The sequence below is a fragment of the Falco naumanni genome, chromosome 13 (assembly GCF_017639655.2).
Source record: "Falco naumanni isolate bFalNau1 chromosome 13, bFalNau1.pat, whole genome shotgun sequence".
NCBI classification, from domain to species: domain Eukaryota; kingdom Metazoa; phylum Chordata; class Aves; order Falconiformes; family Falconidae; genus Falco; species Falco naumanni.
In genome coordinates, this window is record NC_054066.1 from 683,315 (window position 1) to 701,578 (window position 18,264).

An 18,264-nucleotide genomic window follows, 5' to 3' on the forward strand; every position below is an offset into this window, starting at 1 on the left:
CAGGCAGGGAGGGGGGTAAGTTGGGGTTGGGGGGGGAGGGAAGGGGGTGATGGGTGCCGGGGGGGGGCCGTGTGGCGGAGGGGCGGGAGGATCGGGGGCTCGCGGCTGGGGGGTAAATGCGGGAGGGGGCGGGGGGCGGCACGCTGGTGCGGGTGGCACGGCTGGGGGCGGTTATAGCCGGGGGGGGGGCCCGCTGTGGGGGGGAGATGTGCTCCGTATCCCCCCCCTCCCCCGCTCCGCTTTAACCGGAGCATCCCCACGTGCGCGGCGCGTCCCCATCCCCCCCCGCCGCGTGGGGACCGTCCCCCATGGCTGGGGGGGGGGACCCTGCCCTCCAACGCTGGGGCGGGGGGCTGGCCTCCATCCCTAACCCCCCCCCCCCCCCCGGGGAACCCCGCTCATTCCGTGAGCATCCCTTCCACGCTGCCGGTATATCCTTGTTCCCCCGGTTTTCATACTCCCCCCCATCCCCCCGCTCCCTGCAGGGATCCGGGATCTGTGCCCCCTTCCCCAGGACTCCCCTCCCCCCCCTCCCCCTCCCCTCCCCCCCCCAGCCGCCATGGACTGGCAGCCGGACGAGCAGGGCCTGCAGCAGGTCCTGCAGCTGCTGAAGGACTCGCAGTCGCCCAACACGGCCACGCAGCGCGTCGTGCAGGACGTATCCTACGGCTGGGGGGGGGGCAGGACCCCCGGCGTGGGGGTGGGGGGGGTGGGGGGGCACAGGGAGCAATGGTGACACATACACCCATCCCCGTTTGAGCTGGGTGAAAGGGAATTGGGGATATTGCTATATTAACGAGGTCAGCAGCGGGTTTGAGTTTGGGGGGGGGGTGGGGGGCTTTTGGCCACGTTAATCCAGGACAACGTCCCCCTCCCCGTCCTTAACCACCTGGAGCAGAAGCTGAAGCAGCTGAACCAATTCCCCGACTTCAACAATTACCTAATCTTCGTGCTGACGCGACTGAAATCCGAAGGTGGGCTGCTCTGCACTGGGGGGGGGGGGCTTCGGGGGTCCTCTGCATCCCACAGGGCTGGCGGAGGCACTGGGGGGCTGGCGGAGGCACTGGGGGGCTGGCGGAGGCACTGGGGGGCTGGTGGAAGGTGGATGCCAGTACCAAGCCTGCCCGTTCAGGGCTTGTTGAGCTGGAAGTGGAAGGGATACACGTTGCGCCTCCCCCCTCCCCCCCCCCCTTACCGATTTGTGCCCCCCCCCCCCCCCCCCCCCCCAGATGAGCCCACGCGGTCGCTCAGCGGCCTGATCCTGAAGAACAACGTGAAGGCGCATTACCAGAGCTTCCCCCAGCCTGTCGCCGAGTTCATCAAACAGGAATGTCTCAACAACATCGGGGACGCGTCCTCCCTCATCCGAGCCACCATCGGTAAGTTGGGGCTGGGGCCCCGGCGGGATCCCTCTGGCCCCCCCCCCCCCCCATTCTAACACCCCCACCCCCCCCCCGCAGGCATCCTGATCACCACCATCGCCTCCAAGGGGGAGCTGCAGATGTGGCCAGAGTTGCTGCCACAGCTTTGCAACCTGCTGAATTCAGAGGACTACAACACGTGCGAGGTGCGCAGGGCCAGCTAGGGGGGGTGGGGGGGGGGGGGGGGGGGGGCGCGGCCGGTGCTGACACCCCTTTGGCACGCAGGGGGCATTCGGGGCCCTGCAGAAAATTTGCGAGGATTCCTCCGAGCTCTTGGATAGTGACGCACTGAACCGGCCCCTCAACATCATGATCCCCAAGTTCCTACAGTTTTTCAAGCACTGCAGCCCCAAAATCAGGTATGGGTGGGCTGGGGGGGGGGGGGCACACACACCCACCCCCCTGCAGCCCCACAGGGAGGGCCACCTGGGTGGGAATTTGGGGGGTCGTGGCCAGAGCTGGGATGTGGCTGTTAAATGAGATGTGGAGGGAAACAAACCGTTTCTGTGTCACCTCCTCAGGGTCCCTGTCCTCCCCCTCTCTGGGTGGTCCCTCTCCATCTGTGCCCCCGCTGCAGTGACACGGGGATTTGGGTCTCCCCCACCAATACTGGGTTCAGTTCATCCCCCTGTCCCCAAATCGTCTTATTGGGACCCTGTGTGTGCCCCCCCCCGCCCCAATCTGGAGGAGGGCAGGAGGTTATCCCAGCCTGGAGCATGTTTCCCTCTCATGAGTTAATTCAGCCCTGTGGGGGACAGGAGGGGCAGGTGGCTGGGGTGACCCCTCCTAGCCCCCCCCCCCCCCAGCTCTGCATCATTGAGCTACTGAGCCTTACGGACCGCCCCCCCCATGGTCTGTCCCCCCGCCAGGTCCCACGCCATCGCTTGTGTCAACCAGTTCATCATGGACCGGGCTCAGGCGCTGATGGAGAACATTGACACCTTCATCGAGGTGAGCAGCTGGGGCTGGAGGGGGGGGGGGGGAACCCCGCCCAGGAGCATCCCTGCGGGTGGATGGTGCTGAGGGGGCTCCCGTGCCCGTCTGTCCTGCTCCCTCCAGCATCTCTTCGCTCTGGCGGTGGACGAGGACCCCGAGGTGCGGAAGAATGTGTGCCGTGCGCTGGTGATGCTGCTGGAGGTCCGCATCGACCGCCTCATCCCCCACATGCACAGCATCATCCAGGTGAGACGGGCTTGGGGGGGAGCAGTGTCCCCTGGGACCCCCGGGCAGGCGAGCTGGGGGGCTGACGTCCCGCCCCACCCCCTGCAGTACATGCTGCAGCGGACGCAGGACAGCGACGAGAACGTGGCGCTGGAGGCTTGCGAGTTCTGGCTGACGCTGGCTGAGCAGCCCATCTGCAAGGAGGTGCTGACCTCCCACCTGGTGCAGTGAGTGCTCGGGGCAGCCCCCTCTCATCCCCTGACCCCCCCCCCCAGACCCTGCCCAGACCCCTCAGGTCTTCCCTCTATCCCCCCCCAGGCTCATCCCTATCCTGGTGAATGGCATGAAGTACTCGGAGATCGACATCATCCTGCTGAAGGTACGGAGCTGGGGTGGGAACGGGAGGGTGCCTGGCTCCCTGTCCCTCCTGCAGCCCAGTGGGGCTGGTACTGGTCAAACGGGGCGGGGGGGGGGGGCGCTGGAGCTGCCCCGAGACCGCCTGGACGTGATGACAGTTTCAGAGCTGATGCCGGTGATGGCTGTTGTGTTCGTACTGTCTGATCCGTGGGGGTCGTGGGTCCCCGGGCCAGGCGGATGGGGGTCCCGGTGCCGTGCTGCGCCGTGCCATGCCCCATTGTCCCGGCAGGGTGATGTGGAGGAGGATGAGGCCATTCCTGACAGCGAGCAGGACATCAAGCCCCGCTTCCACAAGTCCCGCACAGTGACGCTGCAGCACGAGGAGGAGCGGGCGCAGGACCCCGATGATGCGGAGGATGAGGATGATGACGACACGCTTTCAGACTGGAACCTGAGTACGGAATCGAGGGGGGGGGGGGGTCTCGGCCCCGGTTTGGGTTCCCACAGTGAGTCTGGGGATTGATTAAACCCCAAGGGGAGATGGTGCCCTAATTAATTAACCCCGTCCCATTGTGTTTGCCCGGCAGGGAAGTGCTCGGCCGCTGCGCTGGATGTCCTGGCCAACGTTTTCCGGGAAGAGCTGCTCCCCCACCTCCTCCCGCTGCTCAAGGAGCTCCTCTTCCACCCCGAGTGGGTCATCAAAGAATCGGGCATCCTGGTCCTGGGGGCCATCGCAGAAGGTGGGTGCCACGCTGCCTGCCACGGGCTGTCCCCACGCCACCGCTGTGCCGGCGCCGGGGGTCTCTGAGCCTCCCTGTGCCCCCCCCCTCAGGCTGCATGCAGGGCATGGTGCCCTACCTGCCGGAGCTGATCCCCCACCTCATCCAATGCCTGTCGGATAAGAAGGCGCTGGTGCGCTCCATCGCTTGCTGGACCCTGAGCCGTTACGCCCACTGGGTGGTCAGCCAGCCCCCCGACATGTACCTCAAGCCCCTCATGACCGAGCTGCTCAAGCGCATCCTCGACAGCAACAAGCGGGTGCAGGAGGCGGCGTGCAGGTAGGGGCCTGGGGGGCGCGATGGGGGGCCCTCCCCTGGTGTTTTGGGCGCAGGAGCTGCTGGATCCCAGCGCTTCCCTGGGCAGGATGAGGATATCGATGTGTTGAGTCACCGTGATGAAGGTGTATTCGTACTGTCTGACCCAGAGTTGGGGGCGTGGGGGGTGCTCAGCCCCAGCCTGGGGGGGGGCTGCTGACCCGTTTTCTACTCCCCATCCCCCAGTGCATTTGCCACGCTGGAGGAGGAGGCGTGCACGGAGCTGGTGCCGTACCTCAGCTTCATCCTGGACACGCTGGTCTTCGCCTTTGGCAAGTACCAGCACAAGAACCTGCTGATCCTCTATGATGCCATTGGGACCCTCGCGGACTCCGTGGGGCACCACCTCAACCAGCCGGTACGGTACAGGGGGGTCCCGTGTCCCCACCCGTCATCCCAGGGGTCCCCATGGCACCCCGGTGCATCCCTCCCCGTGCCCCAGCCCGGGACCGGTGATGACAAGTGACAACAGACATTCGAATCCCGAACTGCCAGTGTGGATCTCCTCTGGTCTGATGGTCCCGGGGCTGAAGGGGAGCAGCCCCCTGCCCCCAGTATCGCTCCCCCTGCCACTGTGTCCCCCCTCCCCATGACGGTGTCTCCGCCTGGGGCACAGGAATACATCCAGAAGCTGATGCCGCCGCTCATCCAGAAGTGGAACGAGCTGAAGGACGAGGACAAGGATCTCTTCCCGCTGCTGGAGGTGAGCTGTGGGGCGCAGAGGGCAGCAGCAAGGGGGGTGGGGGTGTCCACCCAATTGGCCCCTTCCCATCCCCCTCCTGTTCCTTCCCCCCTCCCCACCTGCAGTGCCTGTCCTCGGTGGCCACCGCCCTGCAGAGCGGCTTCCTACCCTACTGCGAGCCTGTCTACCAGCGCTGCGTCACCCTGGTCCAGAAGACGCTGGCTCAAGCCATGGTGAGTTGTAGCCCCCCCGCCCCTTCCCCAGGTGCTGTGGGGTGTGACACCCCCCCCCTTCACTCCCCACAGATGTACAACCAGCACCCTGAGCAGTATGAGGCCCCCGACAAAGACTTCATGATCGTGGCCCTGGACCTGCTGAGCGGTTTGGCTGAGGGTCTCGGCTGCCACGTGGAGCAGCTGGTGGCTCGCAGCAACATCATGACGCTGCTCTTCCAGTGCATGCAGGTGAGGGACCCCCCCACCCCCAGACCCCCCCAGCTCCAACCTGGGGGCTGCCACCGTAGCCCCCCACGCTCACCCTCTGCCTGCAGGACACCATGCCCGAGGTGCGGCAGAGCTCCTTCGCCCTCCTGGGTGACCTCACCAAGGCTTGCTTTGTGCACGTCAAGCCCTGCATCGGTGGGTGCAGGGACTGCAGGGGTCCCCCTGGGGCGTGGGGTGAGGGGAGACGCTGGGGGGACCCCGAAAGGACACGTTGGAGGTCGCGGGGGCTGCAGCTGACCCTGTTTTTTCCCCCCCACGCACCTCAAGCCGAGTTCATGCCCATCCTGGGCACCAACCTCAACCCTGAGTTCATCTCAGTCTGCAACAACGCGACATGGGCCATTGGGGAGATCTGCATGCAGATGGGTGAGCCCCCCCCCCCCCCGGGAGCCCAGCTGAGCCCCCCAGGCATCCAACCGAGCCCCCCCCCATCCTGACAAAATTCTCCCCGCTTCCTGACAGGCGCAGAGATGCAGCCCTACGTCCAGATGGTGCTGAACAACCTGGTGGAGATCATCAACCGCCCCAACACCCCCAAAACCCTCCTGGAGAATACGGGTGAGGCCAGGGAGGGGCACAGTGGGACCCCAAAGGTGGGGGGGGGTTGGGGGATGCTTTTTGCTGGAGGGGGGCTGCCCCTGCCACTGTGCCCCCCGCCCCCGCCAAACCCCTTCCCTCTGCCCGCAGCCATCACCATCGGGCGCCTGGGCTTTGTCTGCCCACAGGAGGTGGCCCCCATGCTGCAGCAATTCATCCGGCCCTGGTGAGTGGGGGAGGGGCTGCTTTGGGGGTACCTGCACCCCCCAGGAAGAGGGGAGGGGGGGCACTGAACCCCAATCCCACCCCTCCTCCCCCTTTTAAGGTGCACGTCCCTCCGTAACATCCGGGATAACGAGGAGAAGGACTCGGCTTTCCGCGGCATCTGTGTGATGATTGGGGTGAACCCCGGGGGGGTTGTGCAGGTACTGGGGGGGCCCCCAGCAGTTTTAGGGGGGGCTGGTGGTTGACCCTGAGCCCACAGGGGGAGTGGGAACCGCTGCCCCCGCGGCTCAGGGGCAACAACCAGCACCTGGGGGGGGGGGGGGGGGATTTGGGGTGGGGGTGGGGGTGTTCAGCTAGAGCCTGGCTCTAGCCAAAATGCGGGGGTCCCTTTCGCCATCACCCCCCCATTTCGCCCCTTGTGACCCCTCAAGGATTTCATCTTCTTCTGCGATGCCGTCGCATCCTGGGTGAGCCCCAAGGATGACCTGCGGGACATGTTCTATAAGGTCAGCGGGGGGTTGGGGGGGAAAGGGGTGATTGGGGCCACCTAACACTGCGGGGGGGGGGCGCTCAGCAGGGCCCCCCCTTCGTTATTAATGCCCCCCCACCCCCCTCCAGATCCTCCATGGCTTCAAGGACCAGGTGGGTGAGGAGAACTGGCAGCAGTTTTCAGAGCAATTCCCACCCCTGCTCAAGGACCGGCTGGCGGCGTTTTATGGGGTCTAGGCCAGGTGGAGGCACCAGAACCAGGTCCGGAGGGGGGGTGGGGATAGATGACACACACACCCCCCCCCCCCCCCGAACGACAGACACCCCTCCCCGGGGCAAACGGATTCCCCCCTGACCCCTCTCCCTTCCCTCGCAGGTCGGCGCCGGGAGGCCGTGAGGATTGCGGCCGTGAGCGGGCGACCCCGCGCCGTGCCCGGGGGGGTTCAGGGGGGCGGGAGGAGCCGCGTGGGGGGCTCACGGCACGGTGTCCCCCCCCCCCCCCTCACCCCGTCCCCAGCTGCCCCGGGGAGGGGACCCCGAGATCGGTTTCACCCCTAGGGAGAGAAGGGCGGGGGGAGGGACAGGGGCTGGGGGGGGGTCCATGGTGACTGCGGGGGAGGGAGGGACCCGCGGTGGGGGCACCCCAAAACCCTGGGGGGGGGAAGCAAAAATCGGGGCAAAAGGGTCCAAAAATGGGGGGGCCGGGAAGGGGGGCGACTCCCCCCGCTGCTTTTCCGCTGTAGGATGTTCCTATTCTCCCCCCTCCCCCCGCATGGTGCCCCCCCCACCCCGTACCCATGCACACGTTTATGGAGATAAACCTCTAGGAACATATAGAGCAGCCCCGGCCGGGGGGGGGGGGGGGCGCGGGGGGCCCCCGGGGGGGGGGGGGGGGGCCCCGGGGCGGGGCGGGGGGCCGGGGGGAGCCGAGCCGCCGCCGTTGTGCTTCGTCGTGAGCGAGTCGGTGCCACGTTTCTTGTGTTTTTTCCCCGTTTTGTTCCGTTTTTTTACCGTTTACAAGGAGGGGGGGAGGGGGGGGGCGGGGCTGCTGGGACCGGGAGGTGGGGGGAGGGGGGGGGGCGTGTCCCGGGGGGGCGGCGGGCCCGGTTGTGCCGCGTCCCCTCGTTCCTGCTCGGTAAAGAGTCCGTTGTTGACCGTCCGCCGGCTCGGTGCCGTTTGTTCCCGCCGGGGGGGTGGGGGGTGTCGGTCCCGGGGCCGGCGCGGCCGCTCCCGGTCGCCACACGTGCCCCACTTCCGGCGCAGGCGGATGACGTGTCAGCGCCGCTCGCTCTCATTGGACGAGGCGCTGGCAGCGCGCCGGAAGCGGATCCCACCGTGGCCGTGGCGACGGGACGCGGCGGGGCCGGGCCGGGCCGCGCCCCGGTACCTGACGGGGGGTTGGGGGCTGCGGGGGGACCCCAGACCTTGGGGGAACACACGAACGGGCGGGTGGGAACGGGGAGGGGGCGGCAACGGGGCTCCGGGGGCTTTGCGGAGGTGCTGACGGTCTCGGTACCGGGGCTAGGGGGTGGGTTCGGGTGGTGGGGCTGATCCTGGTGATGGTGGGGAATGCGTCCCGGTACCGGCAGCTCAGGGAGTGGCTGGGTGTGGGGGTGCCGCATACCGGGCACCTCGGGGGGAGCCTGGGGGTTCCCGGTATCGGAGTCCTCGGGGGCGATCCTGGTGGGGGGCGTCCCAGTACCGGGGACTTGGGTGGGGTAGGGGGCGGATGTGGGCCTGGAAGATCCCGGTATCGGGGTGGGGGGCGTCCCAGTACCAGGGGCCTTGTGGGAGAACCTTGGCATGGAGGTTCCTATACAGGGGGTTTGGTTTTGGGGGGATGGGGATCCGGGCAGGGAGGGTGTCCCTATACCGGGGGGGGGGGGGCGGGGTCCCGGTTTGGGGCAAATTCTGGTGTGACAGACCGGGGGAATGCGGCAGGAACAGGGGTGAGGGTCCTGCTCATGGCGCAGCGAGGGGGTCCCGGCTCTGGTAGGTGCTGACGCCCCCCCACCCCTAGCCATGGAGGGGGCCCCTGCGCCCGACGACCCTGACCGGCAGGCGCAGGAATACGTCACCCGACTGCGGGGCCCGGGGCCCCCCCCCCGGTCCCCCCCCGCCGCCCCCCGCCGCCCCGACCCCGGGCCCCAGCTCCTCCGTCCCTCCTCCACGTCCCATCCTGGGGCTGAAGCGGCCGCCCCCGGGTGGGGGGGGCGCGGGGGGGCTGCTGGCGCTGCCGCTGGAGCTGCTGCTGGAGATCTGCGGGTACCTGGGGGCGCGGGAGGTGCGGGGGGTCCTGCCCCGCGTCTGCCGGGCGCTGCGGGAGGTGGCCTGCGACGCCGTGGCCTGGCGGCTCAGGCTGCAGCGCAGCGCCCGTGGCCCCTTCCCTGTCCTGGAAGGTGGGTCTGGCTGGGGCGCATGGGTCTTGGGGGTGGGGGGTGGGGGGGGCGGGACGACCCCTGATGCTGTTTCCCCACAGCAGGTTTGGGACCCCCAAAATATTTAGCTGTGGTAGGTGGGGGACATCCCGAACGCTCCGTTTTGCTGGCTCTGCCGGCCCTGAGGGGGCTGTGGGGTGCTGCAGAGGGTGAATGCGGGGAGTTGGGGACCCTCCTGCCCCCCATTTCTCTGTGGCCGACTGGGGAGACCCTCCAAATCCCCCATTTCCCCCCAGTGTGTTGGAAACCCCCCATAACTCCCCATTTCCCCCATTCTGGCAACAGAGCTGTCTATGGGGCGCTGCACCAGGGCGAAGGGGGTGGCTTAGGGGCCACCCCAGTCCCCCCTATCAGTTTGGGGGGGCCCCCCTGACACCCCCATTTCCCCACAGAGGAGGGGTTTGACTGGTCGGCCGCCTGCGTGGATCTAGAGGAGCATCTTCAGCGCTGGGAGGGCGGTGGGGCCCCCATGGAGCACTTCTCCCTGGACGAGGGCCACTTCGCCTCCGTCGACTCCGTCCTCCTGCTGCAGGTGGGGACGCGCCGGGTCCTGGGGGGGGGGGTGGGCTGGTCCCCTGTTTTTAATGAGGGGGTCCTCTCCTTATCTTTGCCCTCCCCAAAACCTGCTAGGGGGGGACCCTCTGTGTTTCGGGTGCCCGCGACCGCAACGTCAACCTGTGGGACCTGCGGCAGCTTGGCCAGGCTCCTGGGAAGGTGCTGGTGAAGGCGCTGGGCACCGAGCGCAACGGGACGCACAAGGTGTGTGTGTGGGGGAGGGGGGGGCGCAGCTGTGATCCCCACCACTTACACCTCGGTTCTAGCCCCGGGGAGCCACTGGGTGGTCCCGGAGGGGTTCGGCAACTGGTGGTGGGTTTGGGGGTCTCCCTCACAGGGCTGGGTCTGGTGTTTGGCCTCCCGGGACAACAAGGTGTGCTCAGGCTCCTGGGACAGCACAGTGAAGCTGTGGGACCTGGAGGCTGAGGGGCAGCAGTTTGGGGAGATCAGGTAACATTGGGGGGGGGCCCCAGGGGGGTTTGGGGGAGTCGTGGAGGGGGCCAGTTGAGCCCAGCCCTCCCCTCGTCCCCAGGGAGAAGGCGGCTGTGCTGTGCCTCTCCTACCGCCCCGACGTCCTCGTCACCGGGACTTACGACAAGACGGTGGCTATTTATGACCCGCGAGGTTGGTCCTGCTGGGGATGGGGGGAGTAGGGATGCTGACGGGGGGGGCCCCAGCTCAACCCCCCCAAATCCTCCAGCAGCTGGCCAGGCCCTGGTGCGCAGCTACAAGCCCCACGCCAGCGCCGTCCTGTCGCTGGCAGCCGATGACCAGCTCATCGTGTCAGGCAGCGAGGACCGGACCCTCGTCGTCTTTGACCGCCGAGCTAACGGGGTCCTCCAGCGGCTGCAGGTGGGTCCCGCTGCCCCCCAAAACCCCAGGGGTGGGCTTGGGGGCTCTGTCCCACATTGCTTCTGGAACCAGGGCCCCAAGGTCTGGGGTGCTGCAGGATCCTTTAACGTTTCTCTTCCCACCCTGTCCCCAGCTGGAAAACTACCTGCTCTCCATGTCCTACCGGGGGACGCAGCTCTGGGCTGGGGACAACCAGGGCCGGGTGTACGTCTTTAGGAACAGCACTGGCAGCTTCCAGCCTGCCCGGGTAAGGGACCCTGAGGGGGCTGGGGGGCACAGGGCTGGGGGGGTCAGGTGCCCCCCAATGCCTCACGGTATGTTTTTGTGTCCTTCCCCCGCCCCCGCAGTACTTCGACGTGGGGCACCGGCTGCAGATCACGGGGCTCTGGCACTCGCTGGGGTCTCTCTACACCACATCCACCGACAGGACGCTGCGGGTGAGGGTCCCTCGGTCCCCCTTAGGCAGCGCCGGGCTGGGGGGCTGCTGGCCCTGCTGTGGGGGGCCGCGAACGGCTGCTGCTCTCTTGCAGATACACGTCCCTACAGACCCTCCCCGCACCATCTGCTCCTGGACACATGACGACGTGCTCAACGGGGTAAGGAGGCACTTGCCCCCTCGCACGCGGTTGTGCACGCCCCCCCCCCCCCCGACACCCCCACCTCGCACACGCGTACGCACACACCCTCACCTTGCACACGCGTGTGCAAGCACCCCATCAGCCCTGCCGTGCCACTGCATCTCCTGTGCTGGTCCTTGTAGCGGGGGCTCCCTGGGGGGGGGGGGGGGGGTGTCCCACAGGAGGGGAGGAGGGGGTGACCCCCATCAGAGCGCCCCGATGCCATTCTCGCCCCCCCCAGATCAGCGTGGATGGTGACGTGGTGGCAGCCGCCTCGGGGGGCCTCTCGGTCGAGGTGTGGAGGCTCCGGACTTGACGTGATGCCACGATCCCGTGCTCGCTGCCCAGGAAGGAGGGGTGCCGGGGGGCTCCCTGCCGAAGGGGGGGTCTGTCCCCGCTCCCAGTGGGGTCCCCTCCGTGCCCCCCAACATGGAGGAGACGGGCCTGGCCCTGGGCCCTTGGTGGGGCTGGAAGCTGCTGCCTGTTCGTGGGTATTAAAAGGATTTGACTGGAGCAGAGGTTTCGCCCCTCCCCCGTGGGGGATCCTGTGCTTTTGGGGCGATATTGGGTGGTTTCGGGGCGCTGCAGGGGATGGAGGGTTCGGGGTCACCCCAGCGCCGTTGCCCGAGCTGAGGCGTTTCGCTTCTGGGAGCGTGTTGTCCCTCCGCGGCCACCGTCCAGCCTCAAGATGGCGGCGGGCAGGGTACGGTGGAGGCCAAGATGGCGGCGCCCAGTCGTACGGCACAGGGCGGGCCAAGATGGCGGCGCGCAGCGGCGGCGCGGAGGAGTGAGGCGGCCGGAGCCCCATGGCGGCACCGGGGCAGGCCCCGGCCGCGGCCCTGCGGGCCGTGCTGAAGCCGAGCGGGCCTCTCCCGGCCCAGAGCCTCCCGGTGCGCGGGTACGACTTCGCCGGCGGCCCGGACCACGCCGCGCTGCTCCGCTCCTTCCTCACCACCGGCTTCCAGGCCACCAGCTTCGCCCAGGCCGTCGCCGAGATTCACCGGATGGTGGGGGGGGCCGGGGGTCCCGGGCAGCTGGGAGGGGGTCCCGGGGCTGGAGGGTGCTGGGATCCCGGGAGGAGGGGGTCCCGGGTGGCAGGAGGGGGTCCGGGAGTCCCGGATGGGGACACCGGGGCTGGGTGGTCGCAGGGGTCCCGGGGAGGGGTCTGGGGGTCCCGGATGGGGACACCGGGGCTGGGTGGTCGCAGGGGTCCCGGAGAGGGGGTCCCGGATGGGGACACCGGGGGCTGGGTGGTCGCAGGGGTCCCGGGGAGGGGGTCCCGGATGGGGACACCGGGGCTGGGTGGTCGCAGGGGTCCCGGGGAGGGGTTCCCGGATGGGGACACCGGGGCTGGGTGGTCGCAGGGGTCCCGGGGAGGGGGTCTGGGGGTCCCGGATGGGGACACCGGGGCTGGGTGGTCGCAGGGGTCCCGGGGAGGGGGTCCCGGATGGGGACACCGGGGCTGGGTGGTCGCAGGGGTCCCGGGGAGGGGGTCCCGGATGGGGACACCGGGGCTGGGTGGTCGTAGGGGTCCCGGGGAGGGGGTCCGGGACTCCCGGATGGGGGACACCGGGGCTGGGTGGTCGCAGGGGTCCCGGGGAGGGGGTCTGGGGGTCCTGGATGGGGACACCGGGGCTGGGTGGTCGCAGGGGTCCCGGGGAGGGGGTCCCGGATGGGGACACCGGGGCTGGGTGGTCGCAGGGGTCCCGGGGAGGGGGGTCCCGGGTGGGGACACCGGGGCTGGGTGGTCGCAGGGGTCCCGGGGAGGGGGTCTGGGGGTCCCGGATGGGGACACCGGGGCTGGGTGGTTGCAGGGGTCCCGGGGAGGGGTTCCCGGATGGGGACACCGGGGCTGGGTGGTCGCAGGGGTCCGGGCCGGCGGGGTGGGGTCCCGGGTGCTGACCCCCCCCCCCCCGCGCCCACAGATCGCGGCGAAGCTGGAGCCGCTGAGCGCGGAGGAGCGGGACCGGGCCGGGCTGGGGGGACCCCGACCCCCCTCGGGCTGCACCATCTTCCTGGGCTTCACCTCCAACCTCATCAGCTCCGGCGTGCGGGAGACCATCCGCTACCTGGTGCAGCACAACATGGTGCGGGGGGACACCGGGGGGTCTCCAGCAGGGTCAGGGGTCCTACCAGCCCCGGGGGGGGGACACACACCTCAGATCCTTGGGGTGCCCCCTGGGCTGCACCCCTGTCCCTGAGGGGCCTCGTAGGCTTCCAGGGGGGGGGGCAGCTCTCTCCCGGGTGTCCCCGAGGTCCCCAGCCTGTGCCTTGAGTCACTGGGGGGCTACCAGCTTGGTTCCCGTGGGCCCAGTCCTGTCACTGAGGGGTCCCTGTGGGTCCCCAGTGGTCCCAGTTTGCTCTCTGGGGTGGCCTGGGGGTCCCGGACCTGTCCCCAGGGTCCCCAGTGGTCCCAGTTTGCTCTCTGGGGTGGCCTGGGGGTCCCGGACCTGTCCCCAGTGGTCCCAGTTTGCTCTCTGGGGTGGCCTGGGGGTCCCGGACCTGTCCCCAGGGTCCCCAGTGGTCCCAGTTTGCTCTCTGGGGTGGCCTGGGGGTCCCGGACCTGTCCCCAGTGGTCCCAGTTTGCTCTCTGGGGTGGCCTGGGGGTCCCGGACCTGTCCCCAGGGTCCCCAGTGGTCCCAGTTTGCTCTCTGGGGTGGCCTGGGGGTCCCGGACCTGTCCCCAGGGTCCCCAGTGGTCCCAGTTTGCTCTCTGGGGTGGCCTGGGGGTCCCGGACCTGTCCCCGGGAGGTCCCTCTGGGTCCCCAGTGGTCCCAGTTTGCTCTCTGGGGTGTCCCAGAAGTCCCCAAGGTCCCAGCCCTGTCCTCGAGTGGTCCCTCAGGTTGCCGTACGGTCCCCCCCTACTTGTCCCTGGGGGGTCCCCAAGGTCCTGCTGACACAGCCTGCGCCGCGGGGCAGGTGGACGTGCTGGTGACCACGGCGGGGGGCGTGGAGGAGGACATCATCAAGTGCTTGGCGCCCACCTACATTGGGGACTTCAGCCTGCGGGGCCAGGACCTGCGCCAGAGTGGCATCAACAGGTACGGGGGGGTGGGGAGGGGGGGATGGGGTCCCCTCCCCAGTGCCGGGGTCCCCTCCCCAGTGCCGGGGTCCCCTCCCGGGCTGAGCCTGTCCTCTCCCAAGGATCGGGAACCTGCTGGTGCCCAACGACAACTACTGCAAGTTCGAGGACTGGCTGATGCCCATCCTGGAGCAGATGGTGGATGAGCAGGAAACACAGGTGGGGGGCGGGGGGGGGGCCCAGCCCGGACCTCTTGGTCCTCCCTGGCTCTGGGGGGGGGGGGGGTGGGTGGGGGGCCATGGGGACGCGAGGGGACGAGGGGCTGGGGGTGCTGAGCGTGGTGGTCCGGCAGGGCACGAGGTGGACGCCCTCCAGGATGATCGCGCGGCTGGGCAAGGAGATCGACAACCCCGAGTCGGTGTGCTACTGGGCGCAGAAGGTAGGGGGGGGGGGGGGAAAAGATGGTCACCCCGGGTGTCACCGCTCTGGTGGGGGGGTGTCACCACCCCGTCACCACCCCGTCACCGCCTCCTCTCTCTAGAACAACATCCCAGTGCTGAGCCCGGCGCTCACCGATGGCTCCCTGGGGGACATGATCTTTTTTCACTCCTACAAGCACCCGGGGCTGGTGCTGGATATTGTGGAGGGTGAGCATGTCCCCAGGGGGGGTGTCCCCAAGTCCCCCCACAAATGTTGGGGTGTTTCCCCCCCCCCCCCCGGGGTCCCCTAACAGCCGTCTCCGCCTGCAGACCTGCGCCTCATCAACACCCAGGCCATCTTTGCCAGGAAGACGGGAATGATCATCCTGGGCGGGGGGCTGGTGAAGCACCACATCGCCAACGCCAACCTGATGGTGAGGGGGGGATGGGGGCCACCCCCCGCCATGTCCCCAGGGATGGGGGGGGGCGGGGACTCACCCCACTTCTCGCCCCACAGAGGAACGGAGCCGATTTCTCTGTCTACGTCAACACGGCGCAGGAGTTCGATGGCTCCGACTCGGGGGCGCGGCCAGACGAGGCTGTGTCCTGGGGCAAGATCCGGATGGATGCCACCCCTGTCAAGGTGGGGCGGGGGTCCCCGAGGGATTTGGGGTGCCCGGCGGAGGGGGGGGGGCTCCCCCATCCTCACCCCCTCTTCCCTGTGCCCAGGTCTACGCCGATGCCTCCCTGGTGTTTCCGCTGCTGGTGGCGGAGACGTTTGCCCAGAGAGCCGATGCGTTCGCCTCGGGGACGCCGGGAGACTGAGCCGGCGGCAGGGTGTCCCTTGGGGGTGACACCCCCCCACCAAGCCCCTAGTTTGGGGGGGCCCAAGCCCCCCAGTACCTCTGCAGGGGCTCAGTGCGCCCAGGCTCCGCTCCCTGCGCCCTACACACCAGCCCGCGCAGAGCAGGAGAGAGCGGGGCACTTCCCCTGCCTGGCGGAATGGGGGAGCCGGGACCCCCGCGCCACCGTCCATGTGTCCCCACCCCCCCCAGCAGTCTGTCCCCAGCTCCCCCCTCCACCTGCCCGTGTCCCCCTCCTCCGTCCGCCCGTTCCCCTCTCCCCAACGCTTGTATTTATTGGAGCTGCTTGGGCCGTGCAGCTCTGCGCGCTCCCAATAAAGCACCGGGGCTTCTCCACACTGGGGGGGGGGGTTTATTCCTTGTTAGTGGGGGGGTGCAGATGGGCACGCCGGGTGCCCCCCCACCCAAACCGTGTCACGTGGCGGTATTGTCCCCCTCGGGCTGGAAGGTCTCCTCGCGCCAGAGCTGGATGTGGCCCTCGGTGGCGGCGAGCAGGCAGGGCAGGGTGGGGTGGAAGGCAAGTGACTGCACCACGCCGCGGCCCACCTCCAGGCTGAGCGCCAGCGAGCCCTGCGGGGGGTGGGGGGCGGCGTCAGGATGGGGGGGGGGGGGCTCCCCTGGGACCCCCGAAGTGTGGGTTTGGCCCCTCGGACTTCGCCTCCTCACCTCCACGAGGTCCCAGAAGTAGACGTTGCCATCCTCGGAGGCGCTGCCCACGTGGGTGTCCTGCTCGCTTAACACGCAGTCCAGCCGGTACGCCGTGCTGCGGTGGCCTGTGTACCTGGGGGGGGGGGGGGGGGGGTCCCAGGGGGGACAGGGTGAGGTGGGGACCTCTCCACAGCTTCCCCCGGGGGGGGCACAGCACCGTGGGGAGGGGGGCTCCTACTCGCCCAGCAGCTCCCCCGTCTCCTTGTCCAGTAGGCGCAGGGTAGAGTCGAGGCTGGCGGCCAGGGTGCACTGCCCGTCCTTGCTGAAGCACACGCTGGTGATGGGGCCTGGGGGCAGGCAGGAGTTTGGGGGTGTCCCGGGAAGCGCCGCCCCATCCTTGGGAGCCCCCCACCATGGGAGCCCCCCCCCCCCAGCATCCTGCGTGCCCCCACTCACTCCCAATGTAGTCGCAGTAGAGCTGGCCGGCGCGCAGGTCATAGCGTCGGACACGGCCATCCACGGAGCTGCGGAGTGTGTGTGGGGGGGGGGGTTTAGCGGGGGGGGGGTGGGGGGGGGGGCCAGGAATCCCTGGCGCTGGGGGGGGCCCCCCCTGTCCCCATCCCTCACCCCGAGAGGATCTCGTGATCGGAGACCTTCACGCTGGAGACGCCGTCCTTGGCCTCGTCCAGGACTTGGACGGGGTCGGGGCGGCGGGAGCGGCAGTCCCAGCACCGGATGGTGGAGTCGATAGAGCCTGGTCGGGGGCGGAGAAAGGTGGTGTCGGGGGGGGGGGGGAGAGGGGGGGGCTTTGGTACCGGTGGGACCCCCCACCCCCAAGACCACTCCACCCCCTTACCGGACACTATGATGGTGGCTTCCTCATTGAACTGGACGCAGTTCACTTTCTGTGGGAGAAACGGCGACTCAGCGCTTCTTCACAAGGAGCCCTGACTCCCCAGACCCCCTCCCCGAGCCCACCCACCCCCTCCCCAAATCATCCCTCCCCTGCGTCCTCACCCCCGCGTGTCCCCGGTACTTGCGGACCACTTGCCCGGTGGCCACGTCCCACAGTGCCACGGTCTTGTCGGCCCCGCAGGAGCAGAGCTGGCTGTTGTCGAAGGAGCTGGGGGAGAACCCCATCAGTGGGGCTGGGGGTCCCCAAGGGGTAGGGGTCCCCACAGCCCCCCCCCCCCCGCCCCTTACCCGGCAGCATCCAGCACCTCGTAGCCGTGCCCCTGGTAGGTGCGCAGCGCCGTGCCCTTGTGCGGGTTCCACAGCTTCAGGGACTTGTCGCTGCCACAGGTCATGCAGTAGTTCCCATCCACTGGGGGGGGGGGGGGGGGGGGCTGAGGTGACCCCCCCGAGCACCCCAAAGGCGCCGCCCCTCCCCCCCCCAGTTACCCCCCCCGGGACAGGAGCCTGGCTCCCCTTTTCCTGACCATGGGACAGAGACCGGGGGTGCGCTGCCCCCCTGGGATGGGATCAAGAAGTTGGGGTCCCTGTGGCCCTGGGATGGGGGCCGGGTCCCCGTTCCGCCCCCCCCGGTCCCCGATGTTCCCCCACTCGGGTCCCCGGTGCTCCTCAACCCCCCCACCGCCCCCAGTCTCCGGTGTCCCCCCGGGTCCCCGCTCCCGGTCCCCAGTACCCCACCCCCGGGTCCCCACTTCGGTCCTCGGTCCCCTCCGCCCGGGTCCCCAGTTTTCCCCCCCCGGGTCCCCAGCACCCCCCCCGCCCGGGTCCCCAGTTTTCCCCCCCGGGTCCCCAGTACCCCCCCCGCCCGGGTCCCCAGTTTTCCCCCCCGGGTCCCCAGTACCCCCCCCGCCCGGGTCCCCAGTTTTCCCCCCCCGGGTCCCCAGTACCCCCCCCCGCCCGGGTCCCCAGTTTCCCCCCCCCCGGGTCCCCAGTACCCCCCCCGCCCGGGTCCCGGTCCCCGGTCCCCCCCCCGCCCGGGTCCCCAGTTTTCCCCCCCGGGTCCCCAGCACCCCCCCCGCCCGGGTCCCCGCCCCCGGTCCCCGGTCCCCCCCCCCCCGGGTCCCCGCCCCCGGTTCCCCCGCCCCACCGTTGAAGCGCACGGCCCGCACCGCGCCCTGCCCGCACTGCAGTGTCCGCACCCGCCGCCGCGGCAGCTCGGGGCGGGGGGGCCGGGGCCGCGGGAAGGCCATGGCGTGGCCGGCACCGGGACCGGCACCGGCACCGGGGCCTCTTCCGGCGGCGGCGGCGGAAGCGGGCGGCGGGGCGGCATGGCGGATCCGCGGCGGCCGGCGCGGGTGGCCAGGTGGGGCGGGGGGACACCAGAGGGACCGGGGGGGGGTGGGGACCGGGGGGACCGGGAGAGGAGCGAGAGGGGGACCGGGGGGGGGGGGGCAGAGGGACGAGGGTGGT

General features: G+C 69.5%; 4 protein-coding genes and 1 non-coding gene across 8 annotated transcripts; 4 read left to right on the forward strand and 1 right to left on the reverse strand.

Moving 5' to 3' along the window:
• The first annotated feature begins 522 nt into the window (after positions 1–522).
• TNPO2 (transportin 2) lies at positions 523–7,034 on the forward strand. 2 transcript variants are annotated; one of them, XM_040613097.1, is made up of 24 exons: positions 523–658; positions 899–974; positions 1,230–1,379; positions 1,461–1,567; positions 1,647–1,780; positions 2,291–2,372; positions 2,481–2,603; positions 2,691–2,809; positions 2,901–2,961; positions 3,229–3,394; positions 3,527–3,679; positions 3,772–3,997; positions 4,220–4,391; positions 4,650–4,736; positions 4,841–4,948; positions 5,021–5,179; positions 5,266–5,353; positions 5,486–5,584; positions 5,681–5,776; positions 5,906–5,981; positions 6,081–6,180; positions 6,412–6,486; positions 6,599–6,730; positions 6,846–7,034. In XM_040613097.1, the coding sequence occupies exons 1-23, from the start codon at positions 560–562 to the stop codon at positions 6,704–6,706; spliced, it is 2,664 nt and encodes an 887-aa protein (XP_040469031.1). In that variant the 5' UTR covers positions 523–559; the 3' UTR covers positions 6,707–6,730; positions 6,846–7,034. The 2 variants fall into 2 exon arrangements, with proteins under 2 accessions (XP_040469031.1, XP_040469032.1); XM_040613098.1 differs by lacking the exons at positions 4,841–4,948; positions 5,021–5,179; positions 5,266–5,353; ... (5 more) ...; positions 6,599–6,730; positions 6,846–7,034 and having other exon boundaries at positions 3,846–3,997.
• LOC121097156 lies at positions 3,082–3,148 on the forward strand. The gene has a single exon (XR_005830803.1). It is a non-coding gene; the product is annotated as a small nucleolar RNA SNORD41 (small nucleolar RNA).
• A 36-nt stretch (positions 7,035–7,070) lies between the features above and the next one.
• Positions 7,071–11,444, forward strand: FBXW9 (F-box and WD repeat domain containing 9). Its single transcript, XM_040613539.1, has 12 exons — positions 7,071–7,208; positions 7,307–7,852; positions 8,490–8,868; positions 9,300–9,439; positions 9,538–9,666; positions 9,800–9,912; positions 9,995–10,086; positions 10,166–10,314; positions 10,448–10,561; positions 10,662–10,751; positions 10,845–10,910; positions 11,173–11,444. The coding sequence occupies exons 1-12, from the start codon at positions 7,071–7,073 to the stop codon at positions 11,245–11,247; spliced, it is 2,031 nt and encodes a 676-aa protein (XP_040469473.1). The 3' UTR covers positions 11,248–11,444.
• A 116-nt stretch (positions 11,445–11,560) lies between these two features.
• DHPS (deoxyhypusine synthase) lies at positions 11,561–15,572 on the forward strand. Of its 3 annotated transcripts, none has more exons than XM_040613100.1 (9): positions 11,561–11,938; positions 12,857–13,018; positions 13,850–13,971; positions 14,075–14,171; positions 14,305–14,391; positions 14,494–14,599; positions 14,702–14,805; positions 14,889–15,014; positions 15,101–15,572. In XM_040613100.1, exons 1-9 carry the CDS (start codon positions 11,738–11,740, stop codon positions 15,194–15,196), a joined length of 1,101 nt encoding a protein of 366 aa, XP_040469034.1. In that variant the 5' UTR covers positions 11,561–11,737; the 3' UTR covers positions 15,197–15,572. The 3 variants fall into 3 exon arrangements, with proteins under 3 accessions (XP_040469034.1, XP_040469035.1, XP_040469036.1); XM_040613101.1 differs by having other exon boundaries at positions 14,569–14,599; XM_040613102.1 differs by lacking the exon at positions 14,305–14,391.
• WDR83 (WD repeat domain 83) lies at positions 15,564–18,130 on the reverse strand. Its single transcript, XM_040613104.1, has 9 exons — positions 17,942–18,130; positions 17,086–17,206; positions 16,900–17,005; positions 16,739–16,787; positions 16,510–16,636; positions 16,339–16,406; positions 16,121–16,229; positions 15,901–16,015; positions 15,564–15,804 (listed from the first exon to the last, which is right to left on the reverse strand). The coding sequence occupies exons 1-9, from the start codon at positions 18,042–18,044 to the stop codon at positions 15,649–15,651; spliced, it is 954 nt and encodes a 317-aa protein (XP_040469038.1). The 5' UTR covers positions 18,045–18,130; the 3' UTR covers positions 15,564–15,648.
• Between the last annotated feature and the right edge of the window lie 134 nt (positions 18,131–18,264).